Source organism: Triticum urartu, chromosome 5 (genome assembly GCF_003073215.2).
Source record: "Triticum urartu cultivar G1812 chromosome 5, Tu2.1, whole genome shotgun sequence".
Taxonomy (NCBI): domain Eukaryota; kingdom Viridiplantae; phylum Streptophyta; class Magnoliopsida; order Poales; family Poaceae; genus Triticum; species Triticum urartu.
The window spans coordinates 476,228,792-476,248,304 of NC_053026.1; the positions used below are offsets into that span (position 1 = coordinate 476,228,792).

The window sequence follows — 19,513 nt, forward strand, 5'->3', positions numbered from 1 at the left end:
ATTAGGAACAGAGGGAGTATAGAACATAATGCATTAGCAACCATACAATGAGCTTAGCATCCTTGGGTGCTAAAAACTATTTTCGAGCTTCCAATATCTGCCAAATAGACTTTATACTGCCACAAAACACCACATTTATAGTATACTCTAATTAAAACATTTTTCTCTGTCATTTATCAGAAAGAAGATTTTCACAAGAAAAGCCGAACACATAAATGGTCCAAATGCACGGGCCGCAGACAAGAACCAGGTGGCCCTTTTTGCCCAGGCCGCAGACAAGAACCAGATTAGTTTTACCAGATCCCTTCCGCCCCCCACCCGCACTACCGCGCCCAAGAGGATTCAAAAGGGAGCGGCGGCGGCAAGAGGCCCGGCGCCGACCGCAACCCTAGCCCGAATCAGCACCCGCCGGCCGACGCTTCCGGAGGGAGCCGCTGCGGCGGCCGAGGCCGACGACGAGGCGCGGCGCCCGTTCACGGCCCTCAGCCAGGTCCACGCCGACCTCATCCTGGCGTGCGTCCCCCAGGAGCAGGCAAGCTGGCTAGATCTCGCGTCCCCGGCGGTCCCGTTCCCGTCCCTGGGGTTCGGAGGTGCGCGACTGAGATCCCGATTTTTTTTTTGATGGAGCGACTAACATTTGACACCCCTTTTGGATCGGTGCAGGAGAGGGCGGATGAACGGAGGCGGCGAGGCCAGCGATTATGGGAGCTCGGAGGGCGCGCCTCGTCGTCGGCCTCAGCCAGGTCCACGCCGACCTAGCCCTGGCGAGCAAGTTGGCTAGATCTCGCGGCCCTGGCCGTCCCGTCCCCGTAGCTCCCGCTGGGCCTGGTTGGCTGTTTGCTGATTGGCCTGGTTACTAATGTGCGTAGGCCACAACTCCAGGATGCTAAAATTGAGTGCGGTCACCACGCATACAACCAAACATAGCTACTGCATGAAATCACGATCGTACGTGGTGGAGGCGGCAGCGGCAGCGAATAGGTCATTAGGGCATGGCAGGGCGGCTGCCATGGGCCGGCGAGGTGGTGAACAGCGACTCAGCGAGGCCGTGAGGGTGAGCAGATCAGCACATGGCGTCAAAAAGAAGATCGAATATTTGTATTATGTTGCTGACTTCCGTCGATTGAAATTGTATTAGATCAAGTATTCAAATACATACTTAAGTTCTCTAGTTTTAGTTCTGTACTTGTGCATTGCATTTATTCTAGTGCTCTCACATCGTTGAAAAACTAATTGATTTGTTTCCTCTTGTTACTAGATATGGGTATATAAAGGAATTGATCTTGCTGAAATTAAGAAAGAATTTCAAAATATACCAAGAAGAATGCCTTTGCCACAGTCAATAAAGCTTTATTATAGGTATGTATTCTTTCTAACTATCTTCACTTGTATAATTTGTTTCTATCATTATATTGCACTACTTACAGATTCATGATTTGTCTATGCTTTCTATTTTTGTAGACATCTTTATGCGTGTCTTAGTTAATAATAAAGATGATAAATTGGTGATCTGTAATCCATATAATCTTCATTTAGTGAGGTATTTTGATACAAGTATTTACTTTTGGATTTCGGATGTATTTGCTGAATATAAAGTATTCTAGTGAGCTCCTGCATCGTCGTAATATACATGATTTTCTTCTTTAAAAACAACGCCACACCTGAAAATTATTCCGCCACTGCTAGTAACGAAGTTGAATTTGAGGTTTCCTCGTGCATGGGTATTAAACTGGCTTGCATAAGGAAAATGTATTAATCTTCCTTGTACAAGGGTATCAATCTTACTTCCAGTCAGACAGCTCCGGGTCTGCACCACCTTGCTCCCCACGACCACTAGTAGTTGCACCGGACACAAAAATGAAGCAAAAATGTTATGTTCAACATATGTCGCACCTGCATCTGAGCAGATGAGACACGTTGGATGAAGTACGCGGTGGTTGTTTGCAAGGATGTCTGCACGGGCTTTGGCCGCGATTCTAACCATCCTATTTAGGCGCTGCACCATGAGCTCGTTTGTCGCTGCCGATGTCGCTCGGTCGCTGCCCTGTGTCATGCTAGCAAATTGGCCCATAGGCTGTCTGCGCGACATAGATCTAGGGCCTCCAAGAAGCGTATGCCCATGAAGGAGACCAATGTTGAAGCCCATTAGCACCGTACGTTGCATAGACCCGGTGCTCGCAAGAAGCGCACGCCCATGGAGGCGACCAGCATTGAAGCTCGTCAGCTCTGTTCGGTGCATAGATCTCATGCGTAGAAGAGGCTCACCTCTATGCAGGTGGTCAACTTTGAAGTTCGTCAACTCTGCGAGCTGCACAGATCTAGTGTCTCTGAGAAATGCAAACTCGCAGATCGGCTCTCCACACGTCACGGATCCGTTGTTCATGAGAAAGGCGAGCTCATTGTCGTGCCCAATCGACTCTCTTCATTGCACAATTCTATTGCCTGCTTCTCGTGTAAGAGCGCCACGACAAGCGGAGTTGATGTTGTTGAGCAGGCTGGCACTTTGTGTTCGGCTTGATGCCGACACTCCTAGCACTAACGAAGCGTTGAGAGGATTGGAAGCCACTGGGATCGGGCCATTGAGGACGCCACACTCAACGAGGAACTGTATGGGCACCTCCTGTCCCGGTAGTGCCAAAAACCGTGAAAATGGCAGGCTTGTGCAAGTGCACAAAGGCTGGAGTGATATAGTAGGACGATTTGCCGAAACTGAGTCAAGGTAGTAGTTGGCCTGAATCTGTGCTGATGCTCTAGGGTTGATGTCGTCGTTTGGGGCCGCAAAGTGTGACTGTGGGCCTGGAAGGAGAAATGGCGGGAGCTCCGAGGCTGCATAGTCAAAGACACTGAAATGTCGTTCCCTCCGGTGGCGCAGTACCTCGCTCGATGCGCTTGCACCACATGCGACAATGTGGGGAGAAGCAGATCACAAGTCACGCCATTGTCATTGTGTGTAGATACAGTATGATCGGCGAGGAGGCCGTTAAGCTGAGAGCTCTGGACGGGGGAGACACCCACCCCGAAAGACCGAAGCGCGATGCACCTCCTCTAAAAGGACCGAGATGGGCGTAGGATGCCCTTGAAGGGACTCGGCTACTTGTCTGCGCTCCCGCAATAGCCGGAGCATTGGTGAGGAGGTAGCTAAACATATTTGTTGGTCGGGCCGGGTTCTCCCCGGTGCCTCCGATGCTTGGTTAGTCTTCCGACCGTCTCATCTTCTCATCTCTATTGCTTTGTTTCCCACACACTACAAAAATACAATTAAGAACTCATTAGCTTGACAAACTCAAAAGTATTGCTATTCTGTTATTCTTTGCACCGGTCGCGTGCACATAACCTACCCAACGTGGCGGGAGACAAATGCGTAAAGATTTAGAGGTGCTTTATTACGAATTGACATAGGCACCATTTATGGCCCCTATTAAAGTGCTATTTTACGAACGAAATCAATTCTCATATATCCAAATTAATTGTCATCTATTCACGTACAAATATACGACAACGCAAACATTAATGTGCTACCAATTATTCTCATTATGATGTTTTCGCGAGTTTTAGATGCGACTATTTATTGCAGCGCATCCATATATGGATATCAATCAAATATTTCCTAATATATCTCAGTGCACTAATTAAACAATCATCAGGATCCACTCAAAAAATAATAACATAATTAGTGTATAAACCTGAGAATCATAGTGGAGCAAAACGGCAAGTCAAAGAAAAGTTTTCATAAGACTGAAAACTAAAACATGAGAACTATCTTCCCAAGGGTTAAACCAAAGCAGGAAGGAGTAATTCTCATGTTTTAATCTTTCTTTGCCTTGCCGCTTTGCTCCATCATGATTCTCAGGTTTATACACTACTTATGTTTTATTGTCCCGCTGATCATTTCATTAGTTGACTGAGATATAGTAGGGAATATTTGATTGATATGTATATAAGGATGTGTTGCAAATAATAGTTGCATTTAAAATTCGGCAAAATATTAAAACGAGAATAATTGGTAGGACATCAATGTTGGCGCCGTCGTTTAATTTGGATATGTGTGAATTAGTTTCGTTCCTCACATAGCACTTCAGCAGGGGCTATAAATACCGCTATTTCTGTTTGTAACAGAGCACATCTAAATCTTTGCGTATTTGTTTCCCGTTCAAAGACGTACCTCGTGCAAAACAGCCTTTTTCGGCCGGGTAGGTTCTATGCACATGACCGGTGTGAAGAGTAACACAATAACAATACTCTTGAGTTTGTGAAGCTAATGTGTTCTTAATAGTAGTTTTGTAGTGTGTGGGAAACAAAACAATCGAGACGAAAAGATGAGATGGTCGGGTGGCCCACCAAGCATTGGAGGCACCGAGAACTTGACCTGACCAGGAATTATGTTCAACTATGTCCTCACCAATGCTCCGGCTATTGCAGGAGCACGAACAAGTAGCTAAGTCCCTCTGAGGACATCCTACGCTCATCGCGGTCCTTTCAGAGATGGTGCATCGCGCTTTCGTCTTTCGTCCACATATGTCTCCCTTGCACAGAGCTTCCAGCTTCATGTCCCCTCGCCAGCCATGCCATGCCAATGCAGGGAAACAACGATGTCACTTGTGATCTACTTCGATGAAATGGTGTTTCCTGGTCTTCGGCTATGCTGCCTCGGAGTGACCGCCGTTTCTCCTTCCAGACGCCACAACCACACTTCGCCCCAAGCGACGACTTCAACTAAGGGCTGTCGGCGCAAAATCATCCCAACTACTACCTGGACTCCATTTTGGCGAATCGTCCTCTTGTGCCATGCCAACCTTTGTGCACTTGCACAAGCCACTCAATTTTCCAGTTTATGCCACGACCATGACAGGAGGTGCCCTTACAGTTCCCTATGGAGCGTGGGGTCATTTGTGGCTTGATCCCAGTCGCTTCCAATTCTCTCAACGCTTCGTCTGTGCTAGGAGCGTCGGGATCAAGCCGAGTACAAAGTGTTGGCCTGCTCAACGGCATCAACTCTGCTTGTCGTGTCATGCTTCCATGAGAAACGGACAAAAAAAATTGTGGAACGGAGAGAGCCGATTTGCCGCGACAATGAGCTAGCCTTTCTCATGGGCATCGGATCCATGTCTCGTGGAGACCTGATCCGCCATGATGGCAAACTTGCATTTCTTGTAGACACGGGATTTGTGCAGCCCAGGGAGCGGACAGGCTTCTAAGTTGCCTGCCTGCATAGGGGTGCGCATCTTGTAGGCGCTAGACCTATGCACAACCAATAGAGCTGACGGGATTCGATGATGGTTGCCTCCATGGACGTCCGCTTCTTGCGGGCACCAGATCCGTGCAAAGTACGGGTCGATTGGCTTCAACATCGGTCTCCAACGCATACACCTCTTGGAGGCCCAAGATTTGTGTCATGCAGACAACCTACAAGCCTCCTTACTAGCACAACAAGGGTCGGCGACGACAAATGAGCCCATGGTGCGCCGCCTGAATAAGATTGTTAGAATCATGGAAAGACATCCTCGCAGATATCCACTACGAACTTCATCCATTGCGTCTCATCTGCTCAGAGGCAAGTGCGATACATGCTGAACACAACATTTTTGCTTCATTTTTGTGTTCGGTGCAGCCGCTCGTGGTCATGAGGGGCAAGGTGGTGCAAACCAGGAGCTGCCTGACTGGACCAGTTAACGAAGGATATGAATCTTGCTGGTTGACGCCTATCTTTTGTCAGCCAGCGTGAAGAAAAAATCTTAGATGTGTCTTTACTCTATTGGAGTATTGTTTTAAATAAATGGTCACTAGAACAATATCATGTTTTACTGCAATTTATTGCTATATCAATACTATGTAAGATGGTTTTAATTTTATTAATTTGATGTTCCTTGGTGAAATGTGATTATATATATATATATATATATATATATATATATATATACCTTTTGATTTTTCTTTCGAGTAGAATTATGTCATTTACCTTAAATGGATAAGGGGTCAAAGTTGGGCATTCTTGACCCTAAGGTTGTCTAGGAGCTTATGTCCAATGGTGATAGTTCAGATGATAGCAGTGAAGATGCAGAATTAGAAGATTGCATCATTCAGTTAGCTTCCCTTGGTCTCGTGGTAAATTTTGACAATACTCATGATGGGGGGTCACACTAGCTGGTAACCTAGATGTGATGCACACGAGACAAAGTTGATTGATTAACCTGATTGGCTAACCTGAGCTCTGCCTGGTCGCTTATCTTTGGGATTGGATATATTAGACGTTGGTTGGGGAAATAGAGGACCATCTGTGTTGCTGTGGGTGTGGTTCTCTGAGTCAAAGTGCTGTATTTGTTTGTATTGGATTGGGGTTTGCAGAAGAGAGGTGGGGGCTGGTGCCTGTTGTGGTTGCAGTTGTTTAGATTAGGGTGTTGTTCTCAAGTGCTTGGTTAATTTGGTCCTTGCTTGGCTATGTCGTCGCAGGAATGGAAAGGTCACATGGTTGAGGATCTATGCTTGTTGTGGTTGCAGTCCTGTGGATCAAGGTGTTGTTCTCGAGTGCTAGAGTAATTTGGTTATCCTGTCGGCTCCCAGCTTCCAGGTTCTAATTATATGTGGTTCCAGTCCTGTGGATCAACATGTTGTTCTTGGATGCTAGATTAATTTGGTTATCCTATCGGCTCCCAGCTTCCATTATATGAGGACTTGGTGCTTTACTGTCGGTTGTTTTGTTTGGTTCTCTTGTTTTCTGATTCTTTGCTTCATGTGTTTCGCATGTTGATATGCCTGTCCTTGTTAGGTTGCGTCGCTTGTGGCTCTGGGGTTTCTTGTTCTTCTTTGATTATGATGTTTGTTGGCTGATTCTATTCCATCTTGCTTTTTCAGGACTGTATGTTGTTGGTTGGTCTGTGCTGTTCTTCTTTTATCGTCTATAGGTGGGACATGCTCTTTACCCTGCATTTTTGTATCCTTTTTAGGCTGTCGGTTTTCCATTCCGGGTATATAAATTCCTTCTATTGGATGCTTTGGTGGACACAAAAGCTTAACACATGTTACATCGTGCTATTTGACTCCTTTCGTGTGTCATATAGAACATCCATGTGAGATAAAGCAAAAAGGCAGAGACCAAATATAAGAGCTGAGGGATATGTGGAAGAGGGACGGGATGAGCTTGCGGCTTACGAGCCATTCAAATAATCAGACATGCATGGTTTCTTGGTTTTTCACTTGTTGAATCTGTTAACCTGAAGATTTTTTTTCTTCTTTGCGGCAAATTCCAGGGTAAAATATAAAACAGAATCTGTCACCTGAAGGCATTCTGTCGAGGCCTTGCTCAGAGGTTGGGTGAGTTGATTTATCTCATCTGTATACTGATGGATGCTAATAAATAAGCTAGATCTATGAATAGTTTAGTCGCCAGTAGATGAGCTGATGAACCAATAGCATGTAGTAATGGTAGGTATGATTTGGTTCCAAGTAGTGGTTACATAATGACATATCTAGGATGGACCTTTAGCTACTGAGGCCTGAAAATAGAAAGTTGACAAAAGAATCTCATTTTATTTGGATTCTTTTTAAATTGCAGTCCATAAGTAGCACTATTAATTCCTTGGTTATCATTTGCTAGAATCTCTTGCTTTTGAAAGGAATTTAGAAGGATCTTAAGATTAGTACATTCAGTTGTTTGTCTTGATGTTCCTTACCAAAGCAGCAACCTTCTATTGCTATTTCATGTTGTGCTCTTCTTAATTTCTTATCAATGAAAAGACAGCTCAAATGAATGTCTCTTGTGAGTTATTACTTGACCGTCTATGAAACAGCAAGCTTTCAGTATCCTAGGATTTTGCTACCAATCATTGTTTTTTCGGGTGACAAACCAATCATTGATTCTTACTTAAATGCTTGCATGATATTATTCGTTCACCATATTGCACTTGGTGAGACCATTTATCATGAATCTATATTTTTCCATCTTCAGAGTGCGCCTTCATTTGTGCAAAAAAATCAGTATGGGTAAATATTAGTTTCACTTTGCATAGTAGTATAACCAGGTCTGTTGAACTGTACATTTTCTGCATGTTATCATGTTTTTGTTCGAAAGCAAGCTAATTGGAAGGCGGTGTTTATTTGCATGAATGCCTTGCCATTTTGCTGGAAGTTACTTGATGCGTGAGGTGCTCTTTATAATTTGCATGTGAGAGAGGATTAGTTTGTCAAGCTTTCTATTGATAAAACCATTTCATTAGTTTTTTTTTTTTGGGGGGGGGGGGGGTACAGTCAGGCTATCTTGGATGAAAAACATAGTTCGTGTAAGAATTCTTTAGAAAAAGTTCTCAGGGACTATTCTGAATCAGGGGCGAGGACTCAGATGTGTAGTGATTCTTTAGACAAAAGCCTAAAAGGGTCTGATTATTGTGTCTGTTCAGTGTCCACCGTCCACAAATGGTTCTATTTAAATTGGACTATGTAGTTCATTTTAGCCGATGAACTTGCTGGATCACCTCCATTGCAGGAGTTTAGCTGATATGTATTGCATGCAGATGATTACGAGCAAGATGCAAGGACACAAAAAGCTTGGGATGCAGAAAGGTTAGACGCTAGCTGCCGCTAGCGCACGGTGGCGTGCTGCATCTCCCATCGGTGCTTGCGACAGGAGAACTACATCCCTGGCCTATTCATCTATGCCTCAGCTGCTGCCTCTCCAAGTAATGCCAAACCTATAGGCTATAACAGGTGTATGGATGCCGACATTCAGACTGGTCAGCTAAGAGGTTAGAATTACCCGAATTTTCTCTTATATATAATAGTATAATACCGCAGTGGTAGCCTCTCCTGCTATTTTCTTGTCCAAAGAAGTGTGATACTAACATTTTCACTACAGTTTTATTTTACTGTTAGAAAAACAGATGGTTCCTATGCTATACAACTTTACCGCATGCTCTTTACTGCATGCATACCTGATCCTCTGTTTCCTCTGTTCTCTTGGTTGGCTTTGCAGACCAGGACACGGAATCTGGAGAGGTCCTTGGTCATCAGCTGGTCCATCATGAGGTATGTCACTGAGATCATGCATGCTCCTTCTAAGCTGGGGATAAAAGTTCTTAAGATTATCATCTAGCTGCGAGACGCCGCTTTTACTGTTAGAATAACTTGAAATCTTCTCTTCAAATAATGCAGTGTAAGGTTGATTTTGACATGTAGATGTTGATGTCCCAAGCTGAATTTCAAGATACTCGTGGCAGCAATTTCCCATAGAAGTGTTGTGGTTTAGTTCGCTATACTATTAGAATTACGCGAGGTGTGCGTGTATCATCGGGGTGGTGCTGAGTCAACTAAAAGTCAGAGGCGCTAATATGTGTGCATTACCTACTGTTGTATATTTTTCAATCATGCACTCTGTTCTCTTAATGATTAACTGTGAATGAAATGGATGAGGGCAATAATGTTCATGTGCTAGAACAGAACTCTGGAAACTTGAATGGAAAGAACCTTTAAAGCAGGTGATTACCGAGAAATTATGTTGCATATTGTTGTTATAAGTCCTATAGGTTGCCAAAATGATGGTCTCTTAAAATGCGTTTATCCTGATTATCTCACCACTTGATTGATATGAACAAATGGTAAATTCTGTAGCTTTTTGTAATGGTGGCGCAGGGCTGCAGGCTAAAATTGAGCCGGAAGACTGCATTCTGAGATCATGTTAATCTGGAATAAAAGAAAATAACACTAAGCTTCTCAACATGGACATTATTGACAGCTAGGTAATTATATAAAATATCCTTATCTCAGTTAAGTTTATGTATGCCTTTTACTGAAGTTGGAGTAATGCCAGTTCTCCACTCAGCGTAATGTCCCTGTGATATTCTACTTTTCATTGACGCAACTGATGTACTGCCACACAAGGACAAATACAGTACTTTAGTTGTGTACTATAGGAAAAACATGATTCTTCCATACCGTCGACTGGGTGGTTGTATTCAGAGAACCGCAGCATGATTCTTCCATCCCGAAACATTTCTTATGCTTGCCTTGAATGGTATACTTCAATTCCACGTGCCTAAGAATAATTAATAAGTTGACCAATTCTGGAACAGAGGAAGTTAGTAACTGGGACTTATAAACACATTATCACCTCTTGCTTAGGCAAGTACTCTACTCTTTGGAGGTTTTTGTTTCAGAACTTCGTAACGTAATCCATTAACAGCGGCACCAAATGACGCTGAATCTTTGTTTGGTTAGTTTGGGCTGTAATCACATAAGTACCACGGTATCAATTACCGACCCAGTGCAAATTTGATTTCGCTCAAAATCGTGTGTTAGCAGAAACCGGAGCGACCCTCTTGCGGCTATACTGTTACCACGTCTTCCCTGTCCAGCCCCATGGAGTTTGGCGGCTGCTCGACGTGGCGGCTGACAAGGCCGCGGTCGCCGGTGGAGACGGGAGCATGCTGGTATAGCGTCCGGTGCCGGCGATCATGAGTGCGTCGCTGACGAGCATGCGCGCCGTGACCAATTGGCCGGCGTGGGCACACTGGTGAGGATGGAGAGCGGCTGACGCCAGTGCACGCCACCATGCCCACAGCTAGCTTCGGCTGCGGGCTTCAACAACGGAGTCCTTCAACAACACATCATCCATTCTAGCTGATCGAGGTCGGAATTCTTGTTGCTATCGTTTGTGGTGGACGCCAAGGTTGAGGAAGGGGATGGCGAGGCGGTTGATGTGCTGGCCGGGGAGTTCAGGTCAGCGGCTTTAAAGGCGCTAAGAGCAACTTTAATGGGCTGACTCAAACAGACGGCGTATTTGTTCGCATTTTATTTGTTTGGGTCGCCCGTCCGCCCGGTGTTCGTCCAGTTTTGCATTTGAATCAGCAGTGCGCCCAACACGCCGACCCATTTCATGTTTGTGCTCAATTTTAAAAAAAGGCCTGCGGCCACAGATCGTCCCAGTGGCATGTAGATCACGCCGGCACCATGCCAGCGCCGGCATACATTGCCGGCTTTAAAAAATATCACCACACAGTTCATGCTGGTGCACTCGCCAGCGGCCGGCACACATGCCAGCACATAAAAGGGATGGGACTTGAGTTCGACCACGCCATCGTGGCCTCGTGGTCATGCCAGCACACAGTCGGCATACAAAAAGGGAAGGCGCTCGCGGCCACGAGATCACTCGTCGGTCAACCTGCATCTTCTCGAACTACGCCCTCTTCCTTGGCGACACGGTGTTGAGATCCACCTTCATGATCTCCACCCCGCTCATCATGCTCGCGAGAGTCACTTCTTTCGCCTTGGTCTTGGCGTTGGCGGCCTCGATCTCTAGCATCTTGGCTTGCTTCTCCGCCTCTAGCTCAAGCATCTTGGCTTGCTTCTCCGCGCCCATCTCAAGCCTCCTCCTTTGGATCTCCATGAATGCGTTCATTTGCTCTTCTTTGAAACGCCGTCGCTCCTCCTCCCTAGAGTCCTTCTTGTTCATCATGCCCTCCACGCTTGCGATCAAGGCGTTGGATGCCGCATCCCGCTTTTCCTCCTTCTTGGAGTTGGTCTTCCCCCGTGGCCGTGCCGGCTCGCCGTCCCCGATCTCCTCCACGGCTTGCTTCCCCCCACGCGACTTGAGGGCGGCATATTACGCCTTGAACTTCTCCTCGGCCTTGATGACCTGAAAGCAATGAGAAAGGTTGAAGCACTTGCCATTGTGTTGGACCTTGAATGCCTCCAAAGCTTGAAATGCCTACAAAATGTGTTGCATGGGCAAATGATATGCAAATGAGCACGCAAGTATGAACTTTATGACACAAAAGAGGGCGGCTTGCTAGCATACCATGTATTGCATGCCGATGCCGCTCACGGAGCGGGCCTTGACGCTCTCAAGAGTGGCATAGAACTTGCTGCACTCTTGTTGGATGACCCTCCATCGCTTGGAAATGGACACCCACCCGCGCGTGCTCACAATTTGGTAAGGCGGAAACTTCTTGCGCTCATGAAACTCCTGGTGGACACGGATCCAAGAGGTTGAATGCTTTTGTTCGGCGCCCGTCTTGGGTCTTGTCCAATGTCTCGCCAACACTCGCAAAGAAGCTTGTCCTCGGCAGCCGTGTATGCCTTCGTGCGCTTGCTCTTGCGCTTCGGCTTAGGACCGGCGGCTTGGTTGGCGAGCTTGTCCTCGAACAAAGGCTCCACTTCGATGTCGCACTCGTCCTCTTCCTCTTGACCGTAGTCGTCTGGGAACTCTTGGTCGAGTGGGAAGCCGTCCAAGGCCATGCCGACCTGATCACGCATGAAGGCCGCCTGATCGGGATCATAGCCAGCGACCGGCGTGAACGCCCCGCGGTCGTCCTGGCTTTGTGTCTCGTCGGGATCGTAGCCAGGGGTCGGTGCATCGCCCTCGAAGATGAGGTTCTTCATGTAGTCCTCGTCGTCGGCAGTCGGCATTCCGTTGAACAGGTTGTGGGCGTCCGGTAGCACGTCGATCGGCGTCTGCCGCGCGCGTTTCCTCGCGCCTCCAGATGACGAGCCACCGGCTACCGGGGTAGCGTTGAGGTCAATGGGCGCGGGCGCGGGCATGGAAGGCGTGACCACGCTCACGTCGGGCGAGCACTCCCTAGAGAGGCAGGAGGCCTGCGGGTACACATGGAAGTCGGGCATCGGGTTGCAAGCCGACGCGCGGGGCGAGACGGGCAGCACCATCCGAGGGAACGCCGACGAGTCGGTGCTGGCCGCGGTGACGGTGGCGTTGAGGAGGCTATGCTGGCTAGGGGTTTAACCCTAGCATGTAGAGCGCCTCCCTCGTTGCCGCTGCGACGCTGGCCGCGGTGACCTCCTGCTGCGCGGCGGCGGTGACGGCGGCAACGGCGACGGCTTCACCCCTCGCGTCCGCGGTGTACCTCTGGCCCTTCCTCTTGGCCGACTTCCTCGCCCGCTGTTCGGGCGTCAGCGCCTTCTTTGGCTTGGGCGCGGCGGCGGTCTTGCGTGGAGCACGAGGCTTGCCTTTGCCGGAGGGGGCGGTTGTCTTGCCGGACGAGGCGAGGGAGGCGAGGCCGGCGGCGGCGTCGAGGTCGAGATCGTCGTCCATGGCGGATGTGAGACGGGAGCGTGCACGGGCGGGAGGTTTTTTTGGGGGAAATGGTGATGACTCTTACCCACCGGCGGGCCCGGATAAAGGAGTCCGTCTCGTGTCCGCGCCGACGCAAATCCGGCTCAGAATTGAACCGAAAATGGGTCGCCATGCGGACACCAAGCGGACGCGCATCCGTTTGGGTCAGCACGTTGGGCCGTTTTTTCTGTCCGTGCCGATCCAAACAAAAGCCAGCGGACGAAATGGGTTGCCCCATTGTAGTTGCTATAATGTCGCTGATGGGGATGAACCGAGTGCCCGGTCATGGGGGGATTTGGACTATTTGCTCGGCTTTACATGGGGTTTTTGATGATTTACCCCAGCATTGTCTTAATGGCTAGTGGCCTGGCCCCACCTGTCAATCTGGGATTATCAAAGTTTGGAGTAAAGCGTGGGTTAAGATCAAATTCCCCGTTGTAGGGCTGATTACGTTCAGTTGATTAAAGTAACCAAACAAATTCTCATTTTTCTCGATTCCCTTTACAGTAACGGTGTAAATCGATTGCGTTTGCGTTACCTTCCGTGAACCAAACACCCCAGTCCTACGTATGCTCCTTAATCGGTGCGTCTTTCTGGAGAAGACATCTTGTCATTTGTCAACGCGTTGCCTCGGAGTCGGCAGGGCACGCACACGCAGCGTCGCAAAATTTAAAATAATATAATCAGCCGGTGATGATGCTGAAATAACACACACACACACACGGGCGCGACAGGGTCAGCTGCCAACCCGGCGCGACGCGCGGCGAGAACAGAATACGGTGCCCCGCCCCGATGGTGCGTCGCAGTAAAAGCTCGCGCGTCCAGTCAGACGAGTGCCCCTCCCTCCCTCCATTCATCTGCACCCCTGTCTTGCGCCGATGGAGTACCATAGCGGCATAGCCCGCTGCAGGCTACACTGAGCTACTGAAAAGGGTCGGCCTTCCATACCGCTCGAGCTTCCCCCCTCTCTTGCTCGCTCCTTGTCAAACGTTGCCGGTCCCGAGCCCCACTCCTCGCTTCGACGTGCTGCGTCGCTATAAATACACGCACATCCAGCCAGCCAGCCATTGGAGGAGCTTCCATTCCATTCTCTTCAACCTCGTAGCCCCACTCACTCACCGGCCCCAGCTTCCCTTCTTCTTCGTCGTCGTCCTCTTCTACTCCTACTTCGTATCTCATTCTGTCCGCTCTTCCCCGTGCTGAACCAGATGGCGGTAAGTGTCCTGTGACTGAGCCAGCCAGGCAAGGCGTCCATGCCAGTAAGTTCACTGACCCAGAATCGGAGTCCTCGTTATCCTTTTGGTCTTGCTTGCAGAAGGCGAGGAGGCGTCGCGTGCCGGCGTTCGGGGAGTGGAACTACAACTACCACCACCACGAGCAGCAGGCACTTCCGCCGGCCGTTGTTGCACCGGCCGCGTGCTATGCCACGCAGGAGCCGGAGCCGGAGGCCTGCAGCGACGTGTGGTTCAGGTACTCGCCGGCCCCGCGCAAACCCACGCCCAAGAAGCAGGCGAGGAGGCGGCACGAGGGCGACGTGTCCCGGGAGCATTCGAAGGCGTCCTGGGACGCTTCCAGGCGGGTGGTGCGCCCGGTCGACGGGGACCTGTACCAGGTGCCACCGCCGGAGCTCGCCTCCCACCGGCGGCCAACGAAGGTAAGGACGTACGGCCGCCAAGAAAGAATGTTTCTCTTTATTTTTGTCGTGATTGTTGGAGCTGATTGCTCTTTGTTTGAATGCGCTTTGAATGCAGAAGTGGAGCCTGTGGATGGGATGCCTGGGCCTCAGCTCATGCGTCGCCTCCTGAACCCAACATGCCGTGATGATAGATGGGATGCTGCGTGCGTCCTCATCGGTGGTTTTTATTTGCCCTTTCTGTTGGATAACACTCCTATATATTTCCGCCCAGTATGTAATATAGAGTGTATGTCCTGTCTCTCTCCGAGTGTATGCGCTTTCTTGGCTCGTGGCAGTAACATTACATGTCTCTAAAACGCCCTATATTGGTTTACAGAGGGGTTAGAATTCCGCTTCATTTTGTGTAAGGTGGCAACATCTTGTCTTGTGCTACTAGCACCTTGGTGTGCAAGTGAGTTTCTGGGGATTCACTCAGAGATGGCACACAGATAAACAAGCACGTACAGCCCACCGTTCTGCTGTTAGGTGAGCATGCATGAGGTGCAGCAGTTCGCGTGGGGCCGTCAAGTCTGGTGAATCTGGTACGCGCATTGATTACCGCAGCTGGGCAGTAGTTGCTGTGAACTCACTGGTTTCTTGGCGCGTGCCATGCAGACACACTGTCGCAGGCAGCCGTGTCATTCAGCTCGATCGGCCAAGCCATACACACACACACACACCGTCGCAGCCATGTGTGTCCACTGCAGTGAGTGAGACTGTGAGAGTAACTATTTTGGCATGTGGCTGCTTTTGGCATACATAAATCGAGCAAGGCCAAAAGTCACAAATCCGTACGACGACTAGAGCGAGATCGAGGTCGAGCAAAGACCTGTGGCTGTGGGTGTAGTCTTTGAACCGCATACTAGTACCAGTACAAGAACAGAACCGCAGAGATAACTCGGTCCTACTCCCTCCGTCCGCGAATAAGTATACATCTAGCTTTTATTTTAAGTCAACATTTTGAAATTTTGACCGACCTTATGAAAAATAGTAGTAACATATATAACATTGAATTGATATATTACGAAAGTATATTTCAAAATGAATCTAGTGATACTAATTTAGTGTCATAAATGTTGTTACCTTTTTCTAAAAAGTTGATCAACATATTAAAACTTTGACTTAAGATATAAGCTAGATGTACGCTTATTCGCGGATGGAGGGAGTACCTCCCCAGTCTACTAGCTACGTGCAACAGCGGACCCTTCTTGGAAAAACATGTCGTGCATTTTCCCTTCTCGTTGAGCGGCCAAATTTTGGTTCAAAATTCAAACAAAACAAGGCTTGAGTTTTCACCGGGAATGTTGCCCTGCCCTCCGGGTTTCAAGCGTGTCTTATCGGACAAGCCTGCCGACGAGACTGCTTCCATTTCCAACCGCTCTTCTCAACGATCGACGCTCTGTTCACCCCTTCCTTGACGTGACCTTTCCTATTATCACCAGTAAACCTTGTAGTCACCCTAAAAAAGTAAACCGTGCAGTCGTGTCGACGTGTTTTTGCCCCTTGATATTTTTTTAACATAGTACAAACGCAAACGCTCATATACACGTGCATACACTCATCTCTATGAACGTACACACGCACACCCTATCTCTATGAGCACCCTCGAGAGACTGAGCCGGCATATCATCTTGAAATTTATGAAGTCACCGTAGGCACCTCATCATCAACGAAAACGTCTTCTCCTGAATGCGCATCGCCGAAAATCCTGAAATAAATCCAGGAATAAATGCGAGCATCAGGATTTGAATCCTGATGGGCTGGGGATACCACAGTCCCTCTAACCATCCAACCACATGTTTGTTCGCTTGCCCTTTGATATTTGTCTATCCAACATCTAGTACCCAGACAAAATGATCGATTTGCAGTAATATTTTCTCCCTGATGGCCTTCACTGTCACGTAACTTCACTATGGATAATATGCCAAACGTAATGTCAAAATTGCATTAGTTTCTAGTATATGGTGTCGATTTTGTTTCTCGGCATGTGTTATGAATTTTGATTTTGAACATCTATTATCAATGTTGAATTTTTTCAAGAATTTTGAAAACATTTTAAGATTCGTGTTATCAATGTCGAGTTTTCTCTGACAATACAAAACTGTACTGTGCCTTACTACAGTTGACATACTTTAGCTACTGTATATAGTGCTCCCTCTGTAAGCTAATTTTGATCTAAAACGTCCTATACAGTTGATATACTTATACTTTAGCTACTATATATTTTCTATCAACTTTCACGTGCGTATGTGTTCTTCTTCATGCTTGAAATTCTACATTTTTTTCCCTGTAAGCTACTGTACAGCATGATCGTAAGATCGATCCGAACATTCTTGTTCACACCCAGCCTATACTACATCTAGAGACAAAAAGTAGGGTGATACATTATGGCATTAATGGTGGGCATTTACAGTGCTCTTTGCCGTCCATCCATCCATTTACGCTTACTTCCATCATCGTGGTTGTCTCCACCACCGGTACCGGCCAGCTGAGCGCCACGCGCATTTACCAGCAGCAAAGCTGCACCATACTTCACACAGCACCCGCATCGTCATTGGTCCTTTTGTTGACACGCAAAAATCTATAGGCTTAATTAGTCAAATTTAGACTTTGAACTCTCGATCTTTAGAATAAGAGAATGCCCCGCGCGATGCTGCGGGAATTTTTATGAAATAAAAACTGTGTTGGACTAATCAATCTAGCTAGTGTCTTTATGGTTTCTTATGTAGCAAGGTAACTTGTTTATCAATACTTTATAAATAAAGAAATGTACATCTCTATGTATACGTGCAAAATAGAAGCAAGTAAAAATATGCATGCATGCATCACTTTTCTTTCATAAAGCACCAGAGTATGAGCTGCATGCACGCGACAGTATCTTTTCCTTGATTAAAACACTCTTTTGTTGTGAGTTACTGCGTTTGCATGCATGTGTGGTTTAGAGGGTGCTTGGATCTAAGGGACTTATTTTAGTCTGACTAAAAATAGTCTTTTTAAAAGGCTAAAGTTCCAAGCACCCATGACTAAAGAGAGGCTAAATCTAGTCTTGAGACTAAAATGTTTTAGTCAGAGGTACCCCTACTAAAATATGGATTAGTCCTCTCTTTTCTCATTTAACTCCTCTCCTTTAACACAGGCGAGTTCTGGATTAGAGGGTTTGAAGGATAATAAATGCTCATTAACTTGATTTTAGTCTTTAGTATTTGGATCCAAGCATGAGTGAGGCTATCAAGTTTTAGTCCCACTACTTTTAGTCATGAGACTAAAACGTATCCAAACACCCTCTTACTATACTATACGTGGTTGGTGCACCGGCTCCCGATGTGTAGATCTTATGGCTATTGTAAACTGATCTAGTATATCCAATGATAAATTTCATTTGGGTGATGTGGCTTAAGGATAACCAAGAGAATTCTTGTAATGGGGGCTAGTTATTTAGATATACTAGATTGCCGCTATGTATTTATTGATCCTGGTTAATCATGATTCTAGAACAATTTTTCGCATCGGGAAAAGAACAAAACACAACCAGGATCACATGCTTCTATCACTGATTATTGAACGCACCCTGTGATCTCCTTGTGTAGGTCCATATGTACAATATGTTAAATGCTAAACAATTTAGACACGCGTGATTTACTCTGAACTGTCTAATTAAATGGGAGACACCACTGACGAGGTTCTCAAAGAAGTTACTAGTTCTCAATTTATCAAAACTGTGCACTCAATGTTATGGATTATCTGTATATGAGAAAATCAATGCAACTTTATATTGTCAAGAGAATAGTTGTTCGTTTGCTCTATATAGTACTAATCAACCATGTGGTCAAAGATTAGAAATTCAAAATGGACACCAATCACAAGGCATATAATCCTTAGAAGGAGAAACCTATGTTTTCTCCAACAAAAATTGCAACCTCTAAGGCCAAATATCAAGAGAGCCAAGAATTTTGTTCCCCAAGGCAATGATGAAGGCATGTCCTCTTTGGAGAAATCTATCGAACAAGAACTTGCTGATATTAGTACCACTAGTAGAAAAGGGGGCAACGGTCCAGGCCGGGTCAGCCCATTAGTCCCGGTTCAGTCTAGAACCGGGACCCATGGGGCATTGGACCCGGTTCGTGAGCCCAGGGGGGCGGCCGGGCCACGTGGGCCATTGGTCCCGATTCGTCTGGACCTTTTGGTCCCGGTTGGTGGGACGAACCGGAACCAATGGCCTCGCTCCTGGCCCATCATCATTGGTCCCGGTTGGTGGCATGAACCGGGTCCAAAGGCTCCCCTTTAGTCCCGGTTCATGCCACCAACCGAGACCAATGAGGTGCCTATATATACCCCCTCGCGTAAGAGCAGAGCACACTGCTCTGTTTTTTTCTGGCCGAGGGGGAGAGGGCTTGGTGGTGCTCTAGCTCACCTCCTATGCACACAAGGTGTTCGATGGAATGCCCGAGCCACACTACTTAAGCTTTCTCCTCTCCAAACTCGACCTTCAAGCTCCATTTTCCTTAATATTTGTCTAGATTTAGCGGTCCGTCACGCTCCGTCCCCGTCTTCACCGCCGTCGATCACCCGCGCCGAGCTCATCGCCGGCACCACCGTGGTGAGCCTCTTGTTCTTATCTTCTTTTTGAAAGGAAAAAATATTCTTACTTGTATGTTTACATAGATACTTGTATTATTTTCTTACTTTTATTATTGCATCTTATATAGTGCGATGGTTTTGGTATCCGCCCCCGTCGGCCCTCGTCCTGTCTATGATTCGGATGTGGTATATATATTATCTTTATA

The 19,513-nt window shown here is 47.2% G+C and overlaps 3 protein-coding genes across 32 annotated transcripts; 2 read left to right on the forward strand and 1 right to left on the reverse strand.

The window, feature by feature from the left end:
- The first annotated feature begins 228 nt into the window (after positions 1–228).
- On the forward strand, positions 229–9,993 carry LOC125509953. 30 transcript variants are annotated; one of them, XR_007284368.1, is made up of 9 exons: positions 231–590; positions 664–1,054; positions 1,259–1,359; positions 1,462–1,540; positions 6,448–6,565; positions 6,850–7,308; positions 8,505–8,735; positions 8,963–9,015; positions 9,142–9,463. XR_007284368.1 is itself a non-coding variant. In XM_048675029.1 (5 exons), exons 2-5 carry the CDS (start codon positions 674–676, stop codon positions 5,622–5,624), a joined length of 372 nt encoding a protein of 123 aa, XP_048530986.1. In that variant the 5' UTR covers positions 229–590; positions 664–673; the 3' UTR covers positions 5,625–5,849. The 30 variants fall into 30 exon arrangements, 1 of the variants encoding a protein (XP_048530986.1); XR_007284375.1 differs by having other exon boundaries at positions 6,448–6,509; XR_007284381.1 differs by lacking the exon at positions 1,462–1,540 and having other exon boundaries at positions 6,850–6,899; positions 7,245–7,303.
- A 1,333-nt stretch (positions 9,994–11,326) lies between these two features.
- LOC125509952 lies at positions 11,327–12,638 on the reverse strand. The gene has a single exon (XM_048675028.1). It carries the CDS (start codon positions 12,604–12,606, stop codon positions 11,908–11,910), a length of 699 nt encoding a protein of 232 aa, XP_048530985.1. The 5' UTR covers positions 12,607–12,638; the 3' UTR covers positions 11,327–11,907.
- Positions 12,639–13,860: 1,222 nt separating this feature from the next.
- LOC125556363 lies at positions 13,861–15,046 on the forward strand. Its single transcript, XM_048719115.1, has 3 exons — positions 13,861–14,268; positions 14,370–14,708; positions 14,806–15,046. The coding sequence occupies exons 1-3, from the start codon at positions 14,263–14,265 to the stop codon at positions 14,857–14,859; spliced, it is 399 nt and encodes a 132-aa protein (XP_048575072.1). The 5' UTR covers positions 13,861–14,262; the 3' UTR covers positions 14,860–15,046.
- Positions 15,047–19,513: the final 4,467 nt, after the last annotated feature.

What these genes read in the sequence shown, in the direction of transcription:
- LOC125509953 (XM_048675029.1), top strand. Translation starts at nt 674, where the DNA reads ATGAACGGAGGCGGCGAGGCCAGCGATTATGGGAGCTCGGAGGGCGCG. An exon ending in TCGTCGTCGGCCTCAGCCAG is followed by an intron (nt 744 to 869) that starts GTCCACGCCGAC and finishes TAATGTGCGTAG; the next exon opens with GCCACAACTCCAGGATGCTA. An exon ending in GACTCAGCGAGGCCGTGAGG is followed by an intron (nt 1,055 to 1,258) that starts GTGAGCAGATCA and finishes TCTTGTTACTAG; the next exon opens with ATATGGGTATATAAAGGAAT.
- LOC125509952 (XM_048675028.1), bottom strand. Translation starts at nt 12,606, where the DNA reads ATGCCCGACTTCCATGTGTACCCGCAGGCCTCCTGCCTCTCTAGGGAG.
- LOC125556363 (XM_048719115.1), top strand. An exon ending in CCCACCGGCGGCCAACGAAG is followed by an intron (nt 14,709 to 14,805) that starts GTAAGGACGTAC and finishes CTTTGAATGCAG; the next exon opens with AAGTGGAGCCTGTGGATGGG.